This window comes from Ptychodera flava, chromosome 12, assembly GCF_041260155.1.
Source record: "Ptychodera flava strain L36383 chromosome 12, AS_Pfla_20210202, whole genome shotgun sequence".
NCBI lineage: Eukaryota > Metazoa > Hemichordata > Enteropneusta > Ptychoderidae > Ptychodera > Ptychodera flava.
The window spans coordinates 23,169,005-23,186,474 of record NC_091939.1 but is presented as its reverse complement, the minus strand read 5'-3'; the positions used below and the strand labels follow the sequence as shown (position 1 = coordinate 23,186,474).

General features: G+C 37.7%; 1 protein-coding gene across 1 annotated transcript; it reads left to right on the top strand.

The window, feature by feature from the left end:
- Nucleotides 1-2,502: 2,502 nt before the first annotated feature.
- Nucleotides 2,503-15,712, top strand: LOC139145430 (bile acid-CoA:amino acid N-acyltransferase-like). The gene is made up of 10 exons (XM_070716607.1): nt 2,503-2,575; nt 4,406-4,645; nt 5,304-5,585; nt 6,489-6,649; nt 7,336-7,452; nt 9,521-9,597; nt 11,925-12,024; nt 13,708-13,788; nt 14,703-14,871; nt 15,237-15,712. Exons 2-10 carry the CDS (start codon nt 4,462-4,464, stop codon nt 15,392-15,394), a joined length of 1,329 nt encoding a protein of 442 aa, XP_070572708.1. The 5' UTR covers nt 2,503-2,575; nt 4,406-4,461; the 3' UTR covers nt 15,395-15,712.
- The last annotated feature ends 1,758 nt before the right edge of the window (nt 15,713-17,470 follow it).

Below are 17,470 nucleotides of genomic sequence, written 5' to 3'. Positions count from 1 at the left end.
TAAGGCTATTACTACATGAATTTGCGGTCAATTTAATATTGCCTCTCGTATACACGTCATGCAACGCAGAAAATTCTACACAAATTGAAACCAAATCAAAAGTTTATTCTTGTCGCTTTTATTAGCGACATCCTGAATCATAATATCGAAAAGGCACTAAGTATATACAAACTTCAATGTGTGTCTATAGAGATAGCTGATACCAAACTCAGACAAACTCAGACAAGACAAAATGAAAAAGGCAAAGTAAACTATTTATGAACCTTTAATATGTTGACCTCATGTATAGATATTTATATTTATATATATTTTATATATACTCTTTCATTGTTGTTTTTGCAAAACCTTTATTGTACTTTATGATCAAGATCCCAACTGGGATACGATTTCAATAAAGGCTTACTTTACTTTACTTTACTTTACCAAGATCCCCAAAGTTATTTCAGGGGAGATTTTAGGTATATCTTTAGATGAAACCTTATCCTGGGATGTTCATATTGATAATATATGCAAGAAATTGAGTATGCGCATTGGATTTTTACGTAAACTTCGTACTTACATTCCTTTTGATCAGCGTATAGTACTGTACTATAGTCTATTCCAGAGTATTCTTGATTATTGCTGGAAGTTTGGGGGAACACAACAGTTAAGAATATTGATAAAGTGTTTATATTTCAGAAAAGAGCTTTACGTACGCTTTTTGAACTTCCGTTTGCTTTCCCTTCAGTGGATTTATTTTCATTACTTAATGTCATGTCTGTCAGAAAAAGAATATTTTACTTCACGGCAATTGAAACATTTAAATGTTTGAAAGGGTTTGGTCCACAGTATTTATCTGATTTGTTTACCGCTCAGAGTGATGTACAAAGTCATCACACACGGTCTACTTCTCGCCAGGATTCTTATGTACCTAGATGCTTCTCTAAATATGGTCAACGTAGCTTTCAATACCGTGCTGCCAAACTGTGGAATGCTTTACCAATTGAAATCAAACAAACTACTGTTCTGTACACCTTTAATTCTGACTTGAAAGATTAAGTGAAAATGAATGTTCCTTTGTAGATGTAATTATTGTAATTTTGCTTGAGCCCCGATGAAATTACTGTACAAGTAATAACTCGGCCATTCAGTAAAAGTGTAAATAAATAAATAAATAAATAAATAAATAATATATTATCTAAGAAAGGATCATAATGCAAAAAAGGCAAAATTAAGTGTCATTCTCGTACACAATTTGTATGATATATCATCTCGATGATTTCAATTCTTCTGTGGACGACGGTCCACGGCCTACGTAACCACACTATCTTTCATAATACGGGACCGGGAAAACTCATACGTTCATTCCTCATGCGTTTTCTTTTCTGGGGGCTATAAACTTTCTGAAAATATCTTCGGTGGCTTCATCTTGCTTCTCGCGAGAATTGATGGTTTGTTAAGCTTATGTATTTGTATTCTTGATTTCAATTTGAAGAGGAGTGGTCCAAAGTACTGAGGTAAGTTAATGCAAAAGTTTATCTTTGAATTACAAGGTACGAACTAACTTTATTCAACAAACTTCACTGTCCATATAAAATAATTTCTTCCGTCTACTGTTCTAAATTCAGTTCCTGTCATGCCTGACATGCGATTACGAACTCGCTAACTTCAGTGGGCACATATTATCCGAATGGTATTTTACTCAATTGTTAACACTACAAGCATAGGCCGTGCAAAATACTATAAAGTCCACAAGACTGCGAGAATGTAGATGGCGCTGGTAGACAACTATACTGATATATATAGATTAAAATTGCAATGGTTTAAAAACCGCCATGAGTGGAAGAATCTAAGACTTTCGTAAGAGTTTCTTCTCGAGCAAGGTGGTCAAAGTCAGCGACCAGATGGAAGTTACAAGACTCATTTGATTACGGTGTCTTTGACCCTGGTAAGTTTGAATTATATTTCTTTTCAAGGATGGTTGATTGAATTTAGAAAAGTTGTATTCATTCGGTTTAAAAACTTATTTTCTGTCATTTTGACAACTCACCCTGAATGTGAAATGTTAAAACACTTTTTTAAAAGTACCATACACATGGACAAAAACATCGCCAATATCAAAACTCATAAGTTTCTGGCCTACTTAGATCCTAACCAATCAGGTTATTTCAAAAACGTTAAAATTATCGTTTGTCGAATTCGGCAGATTTCGGTCTATCGGCTGACCTCAACTCTGCATTGTCTTGTGTCGCTGGTGGCGCTGAAGATACGTAGTGCAGGTGCAAAGTCCTAAGGCCGTATGAAGACTTGCCCTATGATCGCACATCGTTTATAAGCTTCATTTTGCATCTTCCTCGGAGGTTTGCAAGAGTCATTGGCTCGTCAGTGCGGGGTTCGAATATCACCACATTATTGCGTGATCACACAACTATCCTAGGGGTAGTTGTGTGCTGGGATATGAGGCACTGACTTTTGGCAAGTCCAACCACACAAGGACTAGATCTCTATTCAAAGACGGATATACGACCGAGAGAAATAAGACACTGCCCGGTGCCAGTTCATTGCACCAAATGGAAGAAACTAGCATACTGAACAGGTGAGATTATCAAGTTAAAGTAACTTGGTTTTTTTTACACGTAAACATGTAGCTAGAAACGGGGTCCATTTCTAGCTCCTTGATGTAAGCGTACTAAAACTCATCGGTGTACCCCTGAATGCTTGCATCGAAAATACACGCGAGTCCTTGGCGCATGGCAAACTGACGTACTATAGGTTGATCATAGTCCAATTCCAAAGTTCATCATCCAGGCCAACAACTTCCGGAAACGCTGATTTAGCCTTCCAGACATGTCTGATTGCCCTTGCAGGTTGGTTGGATCATTGGATTTATTCCAGAGGTGACACGATCGAGCTGCAAAACAAATATATGCAGGTACTAGGTTTATTACATAACATCAGCTGGGTTGCCGTCCAGCTGACCACAAGACATAACGATAACTACCGGTAAATATGAGGGCGTTCCAATCATTGTTATTTGACCAGATAAGTACAGGAAATAGTATCATCATGGCATAGACTCGCAAAATGCAATGTGTGGAGGGACTGTGATATTTACGTAGTAGAGGCAGTGAAACATCTTGAGCAAACCTACCTGTTGACTCTTCTTGCTGAGTGCATCATTTGCTGGATAATATTATTATATTTGAAAGGGGTGTTCAAAGAGGAATCAGTCCAAAAATAAACACTGACATGCACTCTTTCCAAGTCGTTCAAGATTTCTCCCCACCAAGATCTAATGGTATATCCATCAAAGCACCAATGTTGTAGGAGAAAGTCATGCTTATTGTTCTGGTAGAAACTAATAAGGGCAGATAAGGAATCAAGTAGAGTTTGACAGTGTTTGATAAAATAATCTTTCAGCTCGGACCTTCACTCTGACAATTACATATTTGATTATTTCTTTCCAACTCTCGACTGTATCTCTGCGAATTATGTATTTCAAACCACAGTGTGCCCTTAACATTGCAAAAACATGAAAATCGCACATATCCTAAGAGATCGCGTGTTTCGCAGCTTTTGATTGGCTGAAAAAGTTCACCGGTTATTTCACTAGAACTTTTAGTCAACACAAAGACGCTGATTTGAATTGATTTCGTCGATATACTTCTGTTCAACTGAGGAGAGCCGTATCTTTTCCAGGCCACTATTCTGTACCAGCAACAAGTGTTACGGTAATGACTCCAGTTGTTAACAGTGTTTATATCAGAGATATATTTAATTTTTGGAGATAATGATAAATGAAAATATAGTTATTTACGATAGGTCACTTGAAGGTAACAGACACAACGTATGTACCTGACCATATCCGGGCACCTTAAAAAGCACATTCACAAAACATTCTTTTCTGCCCAAAAATGACCCCTCGTGATAAAAAGGGGCATCAACATAAATTGCTCTTCTCTGTGAAAAAAAAAACCGATCGGAGACAAAATACTGTTTGTGACGTGTATTATCACATCAGTGCACATGCGCGATGGTTAGCTGCATGTTAAAAAAGACATGGAAATTTGAACATTTGAAAAATCACATTTTTGTGACTATGCAGCTTGTGACGGTCCCTGTGGCAAACATCTAGCGCAATTCATATGCAGCTTTGCAGAAGTTGGTGCTTTGAATTTGACAAATATTGAAACTAATCTTACATTGATGGCACTAATATTTTTTAATTGTATAGTTCACCTTTTAAACGTACTTCGCTTTGATGCAACAACGGAAACCGAATAAAACAAACGGGGTGTAACTTGATCTGACCCACATCAAAGATGTGAAAATTGCTTTGATATTGTTTGATACTGGCTAGAATTTTGCAATGTGAGGGCATGATGGCGTACTTATGTGTATTTCTGTTCTTTTCTTTATTCTGAAGTCCGTGGGAGAGTCACAGATCACGGCAACCTTGAAAAAAATCTGAAGTGAGACAACATGGCCAGCCCAATTATAACAGTTAATCCCTGCAGGGCTATGATGGACGAACAGGTGTCAATCACCGTGAGTCACCTGATACCAAATCAGCCAATTACATTGCTTGGAACAATTACAGATGAAAGAAATATCACATGGACTTCCTATGCTCATTACAGAGCAGACGAGAGAGGATTTGTTCATGGTGAGTAAAAAGAACAAAGTTTTCACATCACTTCAGTTTGCTTTTTTGAACTTTACAGATATCTTTGATTATATTTTGCCACTCACGTGAATCATGAAAGTCTTAGGCGGTCGACCGTATCTTCAATTAGTAGCGTATTTCTACAGATAAAACACACAAGATTACTGAAGCAAAAGTAAAGTTTAGATCATACAGCAAGTCAATGCCAGAAATGCCTAAAAAGATGAAAAGATGAATGAGTTTAGCTAGTTACACGAACAAATCGAACTGTTCGCTTTGGCAGTGATTATTTTGTTTAAAAATATTTATGAGATCAGTATCTCAAACTCTTGCTGTGATGAGAAGTCGACTTTTTACCCATAAAGAATTAAATATCATGAATTTGGCCCCCCCCCCCCCCCTCTCCCGGCAAAAGCTATTTTAGACAGCGAGAATTTCTTTCAGTAATACTATTGCCTTTTCAGGTACTTTGAGAACTTAAGTTCTTTATGGATTGGTAAAAAATTTAAGCGAAAATAATTCCTTTGTCAGTCCTTTAATTATCATTCACTGCTTTAATTGTCATATTCAAAGAGGTATATTGTAATGTAAACGAAATGTTGTTTGAACTTGACTAATCTAACTCATTTCTTCGCTATAATTTCCCCTTTCATCATAGTTATGACACACGAATCACTCGGAGGCACATACCATGGAGTAGAACCTATGGGTTTATTTTGGAGTCTACAAGCTAACCGTGACAATGAACGTCTTCGATGGCGAGACATAGACAAACCCTTGGTGTTTCATATCAAGGGATACCCAGAATTTCTCCAGGGCCCACCGAAAGATTTGGATCCACTCGCTATGACAACAATGGAGAGATGGTATCTAGGAACTAGTACCAGCTGGGAAGAAGTGAAAACTGGACGTATAAGGGGAAAGCTGTTTACGCCGAATGGTAAAGAACTTTTAGCGTATAACGTATTATTAAAGCGTCGGCTCTGCTAACGGTGATTTATAACGCTAGCAGTATACATTTGTATCCAACAGTTGGTAAATGAATATAGGTTGTTGCCAGATAACAGTCACTATGGAGAATTTTAGTGAATCAGTGGGTAGGAGACTTTTCATTCGGGGAGTCGAATGTGTCATCTGCAACCATACAAAACAAATTTTCATAATTATTCGGGCTGTTTGGATCGGTTCAGCGACAACTTATGAGAGGAGTATGTACGAGTAGAAATCTGATAGTGTATAGAGTATGTTGAGTTAAAGGGGGGCAGTCGTCGGAACAACGCATGTGCGACTTTCTTGTTTACAAACAATGTATTATATGCAAGATATCAAGATAGCATTCCACCACGACAACATTGCTGCAACATATGAATTTTACGATATTCATTGTTACTAAACATGTTTTAGCTTTCATCAATCGCTAACGTACCCGAGATACAGTGTTTACATCGGTCGTTGGGTCCCTGACAACCTTTGTGAGTTCCGACGACACCCTCCCTTAATTCAGCATGTTGAGGGGAGAAAGGAGTGAGGAGCTCTTGTAGTGGGGATATCGCAGGGATCAGCAGTTGGGAATGGGATAAGGAGACTTGGTAAGTTCGCAAGTCACAGAAACCTATCTTAGAACTGTATACTTATCTTGAATAAAACGACTGTCGTGATAATTTTTTGAATCATGATGGTTGGTTGGCTAGCCCCGTAGTTTGTTCAGGTTCAGTTTTTTCATTAGGTACCTAGCAAAGAACGATTTCAAGCTGGTATAAATATTGAGAAGTACCCGCGTGATGGCTGTGTGTGAAACATCAAACGTACTGATAAACCGGACCGTGTTATTTCTATCTTCCAGGGCCAGGACCCTATCCAGCCATCATTGATCTGTACGGAGGCGGTGGCACCTACGACTATAGGGCTGCTTTGCTAGCATCACACAGATATGTCACTCTCTCTTTGTTGCATGTCCATTTTGAAGATATTGGTTACGATGGGGCAGACTTGGATTATTTTGAGGTAGGATTGCTTACACTATTCGTTGAAGTTTGGTTTCCTGAAACGCTGCAGACTCCCCTTAGTTTTTATCAGTCTTTTTCTGTTTCCCATTTTAATTTCCTTTCATAAATATGATATAAATAGCCATCTACCTATACCACACTCTATCAAAGAAAATATGGTTTTAACTTGACCATCGTCAGCTTGTTTCGCCTTGGGAACAACACATAGATTTCACTAGCATATGGTGTTTATATTTCCCGGCTAGTGTTTGTGGGCGTGTCTTAGCTGTATAAAAGGTTGCAATTTATCGTGTTCATTTAGGCTTATTTTAATGACAATGTATAATTTGCATAATTTGTCTGCATGCAAAGGAATTTATCATGATTGTCAGAACAAGAACAACGAATTTGTCTAATAATATGCGACTTTCTGTCGGAGACTGGAAGACAAGGATGCCACTTCAGTGTTTAGTAACAATGTTTGGTAACCGTCTGACCGTGTTGTTTTGTGTGGGAAAATGTGGAAAGGAGGAGTAAAGTGTTTCAATCACTAGTTAGCATTTTGGTATACATGATTATTTGAATGTGACTCAAATTTCGGACTTCAAATTCATATGCCTGTTGTGTTTTGTTGCATATGATTCTCAGAACCTGCCGGTTTGCAATTTTATGATACCTTCTTCCGTTTTTGTACGTTTTCGACAGGAAGCCATTGACTATCTCTCCCGTCATCCAAAGGTGAATAGAGACTGCATTGCGATGTACGGCATATCAGGTGGTGCCATGCGGGCCTTGGAGGTTGCTACTGAAACAACGAGACAGGTACATCCAGGGTTCTAAGTGTGGTGACACCAATCAAGATTTGGCAATATGTATGCGTTATCATTTTTGTCGTTCGATAGAATTGGTAACTTTGAAACACATTCGAAATTCATAGGTACATAAGAAACTGTGATAGTTACCAAAATTTACTTGTCAACAATTAAAAAACACACGTACGGGCTGAGTTGACAAGCTGAATATTGTGCATCTCAATACTCTTTGGGAGTACAACAACTGTAAAAACAAAAAATAATGAAAAAGACATAAAAAATTACAGCTACTGTCCATTTAAGACTGTGTATCCACATTTGTGCATTAATGGCAAGCATTAGTCTTCCTCCTAAAGAAGCATAAAGAGCCGTGCGCATCGTTTCGTATTAGGCATGAGAGAAGGCAAAGATTTTGACCTGATTATTTTTGAGTCGGTGTTGCGGGTGATGTTTTGTTTGTTACGTTCGCTGCTTTTAGAGAGTTGGTAATATTTTTATAACGATTGTGTTTGAATTTGATAGAAGTATGATCAAACAAAATCTGATCAAACAAAATTTATCTCAAAACATGACGGGTTACAGTTTGAACATAGTAATCAGATACATAATATTGAACAAAGTCTGGTAAATAGGTCACGGTAATATAAATAATAGATTTGATCAAATATTTACCAAATTAGAGAGTAGTGGGGTTCTTTTTGGTGCGCTTCCAGACCCGGGCGAGAATTGGGCTACATTTGAATATAAATTAACCCTATTCAAACAGTAAATACCAAAATGTTATTCAAGTGCAAGGAAATCTACAGAAAGTTAACGTAAGATACGACTTTATTTAGATCTTTATGTAAAAAGATGCTATATATCATATGTAGTGAAATATACTTTTGTGTACAGAAAGTACCATACACCATATGGCAGGACTCCCGTCGTTTATTATTTCTGCCACCAAATATACTGCATATTATTCTGATATATATATATATATAGTGAACAATAATACTTGTTTTATTGTAGTTTAAATGGGCCGGGTTCGAGGCTGTGAGTGGGACGGTCTCCGGACGAGGCCACTTAATAGTTAATCAGTATTGGCTTCGCCCTCAGAGCGTTCACATGTGGATAACGTTTGTCCACAAAGCTATTGTTCCCGCTAACGAATAGCAACAATGTCAGACAAAGCACAAAGTTTCCGCGAATGGTGTGAGGCAGCAGGCCTAACGGAGGATACACATAACGTGCTAACTACACAAGGCATCCCATCAACCGATGTCTAATATATATATATATATATATATATATAAAGCAAATTATTTCAAGTGCAAAGTAATAATATCTGTTACTTACAGTGGTTTGCTTATAAGCATTGGCATTACGCGAAGTAGACATATTGTCTAAATTGAAGTGTTGCCAACACTATCAGGTGTAATTATCAGCTGAGCGGTAATTCAAGTCGATCACAGTGAAATCAACTCTGCCAACGTTGAAACATTGTCTTACAGCAGGTCAAATGTAGTCAAAACAACTACACCTGAAAGCAAGTGATAAGACTTGAACAGTGCTTGCGCATATGTTGTGGTGTTGTTTAGACTGCGTCTAACCTCCTGCAAGACAATTTCAACTTTTGAAGAGTTGATTTTTGTTATGATCGACTCACGTTACCGCTTATCTGTTAATTGTACCCGACAGTGTCGGCATCACCTCGATTTAGACAATATGTCTAGTTCGTCTAATGCCAATGCTTCAAAGCAAACCACCGTAAGTTTCATGGCTCCTGCAATCTTCAGACAGAGTGAAATTATTCTTTGCTAAACACTCTCATAAATATATTTGGGACGTACCATTCTATTTGTAGCTATTGGTATATTTGTAGGTGGCGTTAAAATTATTTAAATCATATCTGTTAATATTATATATATATATATATATATATATATATATATTATATATATATATATATATATATATATATATATATATATATATATGGTTCGCCATAGCTGATATCTGGTGAAAGTACTAAAATTTGATGCATAATAACTCAAGCAGGCAGTATCTTCTATAATCTTTTGTTCTTTTTGCAGATTAAATGTGTCGTTTGCATCAACACTTCGTACCTCAAGTACATTGACATGGTTATCAGATTTGCGCTCCATGCTCCGTAAGTATCATCGGGTATTAATGAGTAAAAGAAATTCAGAAAATGAAAAATAAAACTGGAACACAATTCATCCAATGTATTTTTAGTCCCCCGGACACGGTCCGGGGGACTTATAGGTTTGGTGGTCTGGTTTGGGTGTTTTGGTTTGGTGCGTCCGTCCATCCGTTCGTTCATGCAGATATCTCAAAAATGCCTGGAGCAATTTAATTCAAACTTGGTACAAGGATTATTATCTATGTCATACATATGCACGTCGCTTTGTTTTGTGATCCAAACCAATATGGCCGCTTGACGGCCATTTTGTTTCCGGCATTTGATGTCGGTGAGTACGTTGACACAAATTTCTCAGTGATGGTGGGAGCGATTCGATTCAAACTTGGTACAAGGATTACTTCATATATTATACATATGCACATTTATTTTTGTTAAAATAGCCGCGCAGCGGCCATTTGTTTTCCTATATTTGACGACTTTGTGTCCGTTCACTTCAATTTCTCAGCGATGCCGGAAGCGATTGCATTGAAAGTTGGTAGATATATTAATCCCTATGTCATATAAATGCACGCCGACTTTTGTAATGGTGTGAACAAAAATGGCTGTGTGACGGCCGTTTTGTTGCATGTATTTGATATCCGTCCACAGGGTCTTAAGGATTCATCCACAGGGGCTCAAGGATGGCCAATTAAGAGATAGTAAAGAATAATCCTGTGTCAATGCATAGGGGCTCATGAATGCAGATATCTCGGATATGCCTGTGCCAATTCTTTTAAACTGAGTACAAAGATACTACATTATGGCATACATATGCAGGTACATTTATATTGGTGTGGCATGCATAATTTGTGCTAATTTGCATAATTTGGGAGGGCTGTTTCTGGTACGACTGTGCCAAATTTGATTTAACTTTGAACAGGAGTTTTTCACACAGAGTTTTAATATCACACATTGACATATGTCAGTATTGTATCAATTAATTGTCAATTTGCATATTTGATGAATTTTGTAATTAGGGTGATGTCTAAAAATACTGCAACAGATTTGCGTGATTAATAAACTTACCCGATGTGAGTGATATGTCCAGAAATACTACAACAAATTTGATGAAACATAGTATAGATGTTGATCTCACAGTACTGTTATACGATTCAGTGACACTTCGCAGTGTCATTTAAATTAATTGCTAATTTGCATCCATAATGATGTTTTGTTTTAGGGTTAATGCCCAGAAGCACTGCATCAAATAGTTTGAAATGTGATACAGGTGATAATCTGTCAGTGTTATAATTGAATGAACAATGATTTACAACATCTATCTATTTATCTATCTATCTATTTATCTAGAAAATTTGTATAGCGCCTAATATCCAAAGTTAAACAATGCTCAGTGGCGCTTAGAGTTACAATGAAAATGCTCTCTGGAAGATGTAAGTTTTTAAGCGTCTTTTGAAGATGTTGACATTAGGAGAGGTTTTTATGTCATGGGGCAAAGAGTTCCAAAGGACAGGAGCTGCTACAGAGAAGGAGCGGCGATCATAGGTAGTCAGATTCCATCTAGGTGTGTGCAGAAGGCATTTATCAGATGAACGAAGAACACATGATGAGGCACAAGGTAATAAATTCCTGAGATATTGTGGAGCTTGTCCATTTGGGGCTTTGTAAGTAATCAGCAAAAGTTTTATACAATGCGATGATGTACTGGAAGCCAATGAAGTTGCATTAAGTATGGGGGTAATGTGGTCGGATTTCCTGGTCTTTGTAACAATTCTAGCTGCTGTGTTTTGGGCACGTTGTAACCGCTGTAATTGTGTATCGGGCAAGCCATATAGTAGAGCATTGCAGTAGTCAAGCTTTGAAGATATAACGGCGTGGACGAGGCTGGCACAGGAATCTCTGGACGAGTACTTTCTGATACGACCAATTTTGCGAAGGAGGAAGTGAATAGCACTGCAAGTGGCACCAATATGTTGTTGGAATGTATGGTTGTCATCAAATATTACAACATCCTGTCGATTAATTATTACTTGAATCATTTTTGTAATTAGGGTGGCAGCCCAGATTGGTTTTAAGTTTTCAACACCATGGAGCTCATTATCGGCCATTAAGCCTCATCTGTATCACAGTATTTTTAATAATCACAGACCCAGTTAATGAACAGGACTCTATCCTCGCTCTCCGAGGACCTGCAATCAAATTACCAATTAACAAGTGGGGACTGTGTCATTAACGATGACTTGTAGACCTTAGATATGCTACATATTGCAGGCATTGACAGTCTTACATGGTCAGACGTACTTCAATTTCTTATAATGAGGGATGATTTTATGTAGGGATCTATTTGGTGAAGCAAAAGAGAAGACTTGGAACTCCACGCTTGCACATGTTTTCACAATTACTGACGAAGATATAAAGAATGATGGAGTAGTAAAAGTAAGAATAGAATTTTTACGTTTGCATGATATAATATGCAGGTAACTGTTATCAAGTGTCTGAGTTGAATGCAGATACATATTGTAATTCACACCCTTCTGTATTCACCTACGATTAAGGCCAGGAAGTACGTCATTCGAATGTAGTATGCGCCTCGAAAGTGAACTAATCAAACATAATGGAACTTTCAATTCTCTTACCAAATCAAGAATAAAGTTCAGGGGTCAACGTGCAATGTATGGTTGCACAGGAGTAAATTATCCGACATTTCCGGATATTTGAAATTCAAAATGTTCGCCATCTCTGTCAAAATGAAACTTTTGATTTTTCGAAAAACTAAGACTGTGAAAATTTGTCTTACGCCAAGAGATATAAAATTAGCCCCAAAAAGTGGCGGCCCAGAAAAGAGTTGTAAAAGCTTTAGTCTGAATATCTGTCCTCGAGGTTCATTCTACCTTAAAGGGCCAGTAATGTTAAGTTTTGATAATTTTTTTAACCATTTCTGTTTGGAATGTGAACCATATTTTTGCCCTACTCCCCAAAGGATGTTGATATACACAGTGTTCAGCTTGTCAACTCAGCCCATACATGTTTGAACTGCATTGTTACTGTTGAAAAGTGACTTCCGGTCCGGACAAGAATTCATGTAAACAATAACAATCTATTTTACTAATATAAATGCTGGAGTGTTCTAAAAAGAGTCAGTCCAACTACAACCATAGAAGCAACACGTAGAGTGCGGGAACACACCAGGATCATGGCATAGATAAATTAATAAAGAAGGCAGTTCAACCAGTACTCCTTGTCTTCTAATGATCTTTATTTAAAAATACCGACGTTTCGGCAACACACAAGTTGCCTTCTTCAGGGCAAAAGCTGACAAATAAAAATGAGCACAAACAGAAGTAAAAATCGGGCTGATAAAAAGTAAACTGAGAGTAAAAACGAAATAAAATGAGAATTACAATACTTGTGAAAACTGGAATTACAGTGAGTGAAAAAGCACAACTACAGTTGTAAGGAACGAAATTAAAAATCAGTAGTGATAAAAAAACAGTGAAAAGCGCTATGACTAAAAATTAAAGATCAATAAGCCTTTTGAAACAAGAATGGTGGTTGAAACAAAGGTACAATGGGGTGAAACTGACCTGGGTGCGGAGAGCGGAACTGTACCAGCTGAAGTGGAGGGTCGGAATGAGCAAGTTCATGGTGAAGGGACTCCTAAGACGGAAAAAAAGGTCTGAACTAAGGGGTCCCTAATGCTAGGTTGACAAGTTAAATAGCGGGTGTTTCGGCACTTTTTGAGTAGAATAAGAAGTTGCAATTGATAGGCGAAATAAAAATACTGAAAAATCATCAAAAGTTAGCATTTCTGGCCCTTTAAAGGCCATGGTATTACAAAAGCATACATACATTTTGACTGGATTTTACCTTCAGAAAAAATGATGGTATTGATACCGGATAGAAATATCTCATGTTGACGTTGCTTAATTTCACTTAGAGATGACAATATCAGCATTGACACAGTGTTGGGTGTGCTACTAAATACTGAACAATCAGATCGAAGTGAAAATTAAATTGCTTGATGTCCTATGAAAAAATAACACGCGCCTAAACATGCAACTGCTATGGCTTTGAGATGGACGTGATAAATAAAATACTTTGGCCTTTATTCTCTCGTAGGTCCATAAGTTAGAATGCCCACTCCTGATCGTCGTTGGAAGTGATGACCAGGTTTACCACTCAGATGAACATGCCACAAAGGTGCGTCATTGTTGACAGTTTGAAGGACTTGTTAGGTGGAATGGAAATAGTCTTCAGCGCATCACATTGTGAGACTCTCGAAAGTGTAGCATTTTGGCTCCGGTTTTTGTGTGTGTATCTGTGTTTTGGTACACAAACGCTGGTAATGGAATCGACCAAAGTCTGTATGTGAGTTTACATGGGAGTATTTGACTATGTGTTAGAGTGAGGCATGTGTATATTCAGGAAAAAGTGTCAACCCGTTTTTCATAACCTTATCATGCAGGGTTTTTAAAATTTGTTTTCTTTTTTTGCCAAATTGACTGCTGATAACGGACAAAAGAGCATGCATAAAGAAAAAATCATTGCACGTCAGTACAGCTCTAAATGTGTTAAAGTACATTGGAAATTTACAGGAAATTTAATTGTTTAGAAAAAAGCATCGATGCAACTTTGCCTTCATTTGATCATGTTAATGTAAAATGTTGTATATATGATACTAATGTTCGAATGCTTGTTAATTTTCGGTACTAACAGAGCAGCTTTATCGAAAGAAACTAGTAGCGAAACATATGGAAACACACTGAATACTAATTACAGTGGGAAATTGAAAATGCTCAACGCAAAGAATTTTCACATTTCCTACGGTGAACACCTATTGTTAGATCATCACTCGGCGTGAACCCTGAAGACTTGCTTGCAACTCTCTTTTTCATTCTGTACAGAAATATAACATCCGTCCAAGAAAGTATTTTGAACCCGGGTACGCCTAAGTTAGTGATAGCTGAATATATGATGAGCTGATCTGAGCTACTGTAACGAGCACGTCTATTCACAGTCTCTGTTTGTGTGTAAATTGAGCGTTGCAGGTTAGATCCTACTGTTCACGTAACTATCGCAATAATGTGGTTCACCCTCTTTGCTATTATCTCCAGATCAAAACTCACATGGAACGAGCCGGTAAGGGTCATCTGTGCCGAGTGCTACGCTTTCCCAAAGCCGGTCATCTATTGGAACCCCCTTTTACACCACATCACTATTCCTCGCCAATATCTGTGTCCATGGACAAAGCGCACGGTATTGAAAATACCCCTCAAAACAAAAGTAAGATGTTTATTTTCTTTAAATATAGATCAGTTTCAACGACAAACTTTTCGTAGTTATACACCAATATGCAGCAGGCCCAGTGTTCCGCCTCCAGCTATCACCTAGACTGTACAATTACATCACAGACTAATTTTATGATACCCGTTTGCCCCAATTCTTTGCAAATGAAAATACCCTTACTAATAATTCTTCTGCTAACAAGACGGAACCTCTTTTCAATGTTCAAAGAGATCTGGTCAACGCAATAGACGAAATCTACGTGATATAAATGCATCGTTTACACACGATCACGACATCAACAGGAGTTTAACACGGTATCTCGATTTTACACCAACTTTCTTAATTTATATCTTCTATTCCAGCGTTGTATCCGATGCTCATATGGGGAGGCGAGGTCGTACATCATGCCAAAGCACAGGAGAGGGCATGGAAGGCCATCCTTCATTTTCTGGAAACAAACTTGCGACAGCCCGTTCCTATGGAAGGCTCGAGAGACACGCTAGCAACAGCAAAGCTTTGATCATTGAAAATAAAAAAAAACCCGTGCTATTCAATTATTATAATATAAGAGAACGCTTACTGTAATGAACATGTAACATGACAGTTCATGACGACATGGTGAAATTCAAATTTTAACCGTATAGAAACGTTGCTTCTCACACAAAGCCAGGAACCTATGTAGAATCTAGCAAACTTGGGCAAATGCGATTCTTGTATGGCAGCGTAATCTTCAATTCGCAAGCAATTTTATTGAATTGGATTGGTGTTGTGGGTGACGTCTCTTAAGTATGATATTAAGTTAATTATTACATTCACCGAATAAAACATGGTGGTAGATGATAGGGTGAGTTACTGATGTCACCCCATGGCGGACAAGTTTACTTTGAATGCATAAAAAAGAGCTCATTTTTGACAAGCACGGAATACGACAATATCTAACGGTTGACGGATAGATACTCAGACGGGTAGACACATATGTCGACGTCAAAAACAAAACCATCCTAAAAAGGAAAGTTTCATGCACTTGTGTTAGTTGATATAATTTTCTTTGGAGAACAAGATGTGATATGTCAAATGTTGTTAAAGATATCGTTCTAGCATAAAATGGTGCGCTTGCCTATCGTGCAATTCGTGTTGCTGTGTAGGTCCGACGACAAGGATGGTTATGGTTGGTGGACACTTGATAATAATAATTCAAAACATGCGAAAGGGAAAAGAGTCAGTCTTAATTTGTTTTCCTTTATCAAACTATAAGGATAACACAACGGAATCATAGCATCGGTTACCCGATAAGGAGTTTCGTTCAAAGACGCAAAGAAGGAGGCGATGGTCAGGGTTATGGTGCGTAGCATCCAAATAAAGGAATTATATTTTGCATCCGTTAGTTTCCATGATCGATCGCCCAGACCTTATGATATCAGTTCCCATACTTGATGTGCATGATAATGATACCAATCACTCAGCTAATTTCTAGACTACCGGTATAAGAAGCAATGGCTCTCTAGGAAGATTTAAATCACTGCCACAACTCGCTCAAGCGTGCTGATTTTACATTTGCATAAAACAGAAAACAAAGAGGGTCAAAGAAATTAATTTAAAATTTATAAACGTGGTAACCTGACTGTTTATTACGGCAGAGTCCCTCTAATTACACACCCAGTTGATGAAAGAAAATATATTTTTTGTAAAAAAAAATGATTGTTGTTTCGGATGAATGAATGTCAGTTTCAAATCAGCGATTTCTTGTCAGGATTGAGATAATATAGGGCTGAGCCTAAAAGCTCATGCATCGTAAAATCAGAAATGTAATTTGGATTGCGAGTAACAGTTCACTGCGCGATAGTAGTTCCTTTGTTTGAAAACAATCATTTGGGATACACTGTTTCATCATAGGCATTGATAGACTCGCTAGTAGGGACGGAAATGCTATGAGACAAATCGCCCCATTAGAAAAAGAAAAATAAGAAGTTTGTTCTCATCAAGGACATATTTCAAAATGATGCGGTGACGCAGTTTGTTTTTTATTCTCAATTTTTTTTTATTCTTCAATCAACAAGAACGCGGAAAACATGAAAACAACATAGGAATGCACGCAGAGATAAATGCACAGCAGTGCTGCTTTATTATTTTTGTATAGCAACAATTCTGACTTTTAGTACAGCAATGCAAAGTTTTGACAGCGTAATGTAACAGTGACATATGTGTACAGTTCTGAATGGAATGTTTGTGTCAATTATTTTGTTTACTGTTCTGTCTGTGCTATGCACTAACGTCGCGTATTTTTGCGTGTATTTTATTTCATCATGAGCAGAAAAAGGTAAACGCGGCGGGTCTGAATTGACGCGCTATGATGAGAAAAAAACTTATTTTTCTTGGCTTAGGCAAGGAACTGACTGACTGAGCTTCAACAGCAATTACGACTACCACATCAGTAGATTAACGTGAGCCGGATTGCAATTTTGCACTACCTGATTGCACTGCCAGGTGTTGCAACGTCATACGTCAAGTCAAACTTCTTCTTCACATAACAACTTCAGGCTGGCATCATCCAGTACTGTTGGTTCTAGGATGTAGTATGATTCTAAAGCTCTACAAA

Excerpts from the sequence above, each read along its gene's own strand:
- LOC139145430 (XM_070716607.1), top strand. The coding sequence starts at position 4,462 with ATGGCCAGCCCAATTATAACAGTTAATCCCTGCAGGGCTATGATGGAC. Across the intron at positions 5,586-6,488 it reads AAAGCTGTTTACGCCGAATG|GGCCAGGACCCTATCCAGCC; the intron begins GTAAAGAACTTT and ends TCTATCTTCCAG. Across the intron at positions 9,598-11,924 it reads AGATTTGCGCTCCATGCTCC|GGATCTATTTGGTGAAGCAA; the intron begins GTAAGTATCATC and ends GATTTTATGTAG.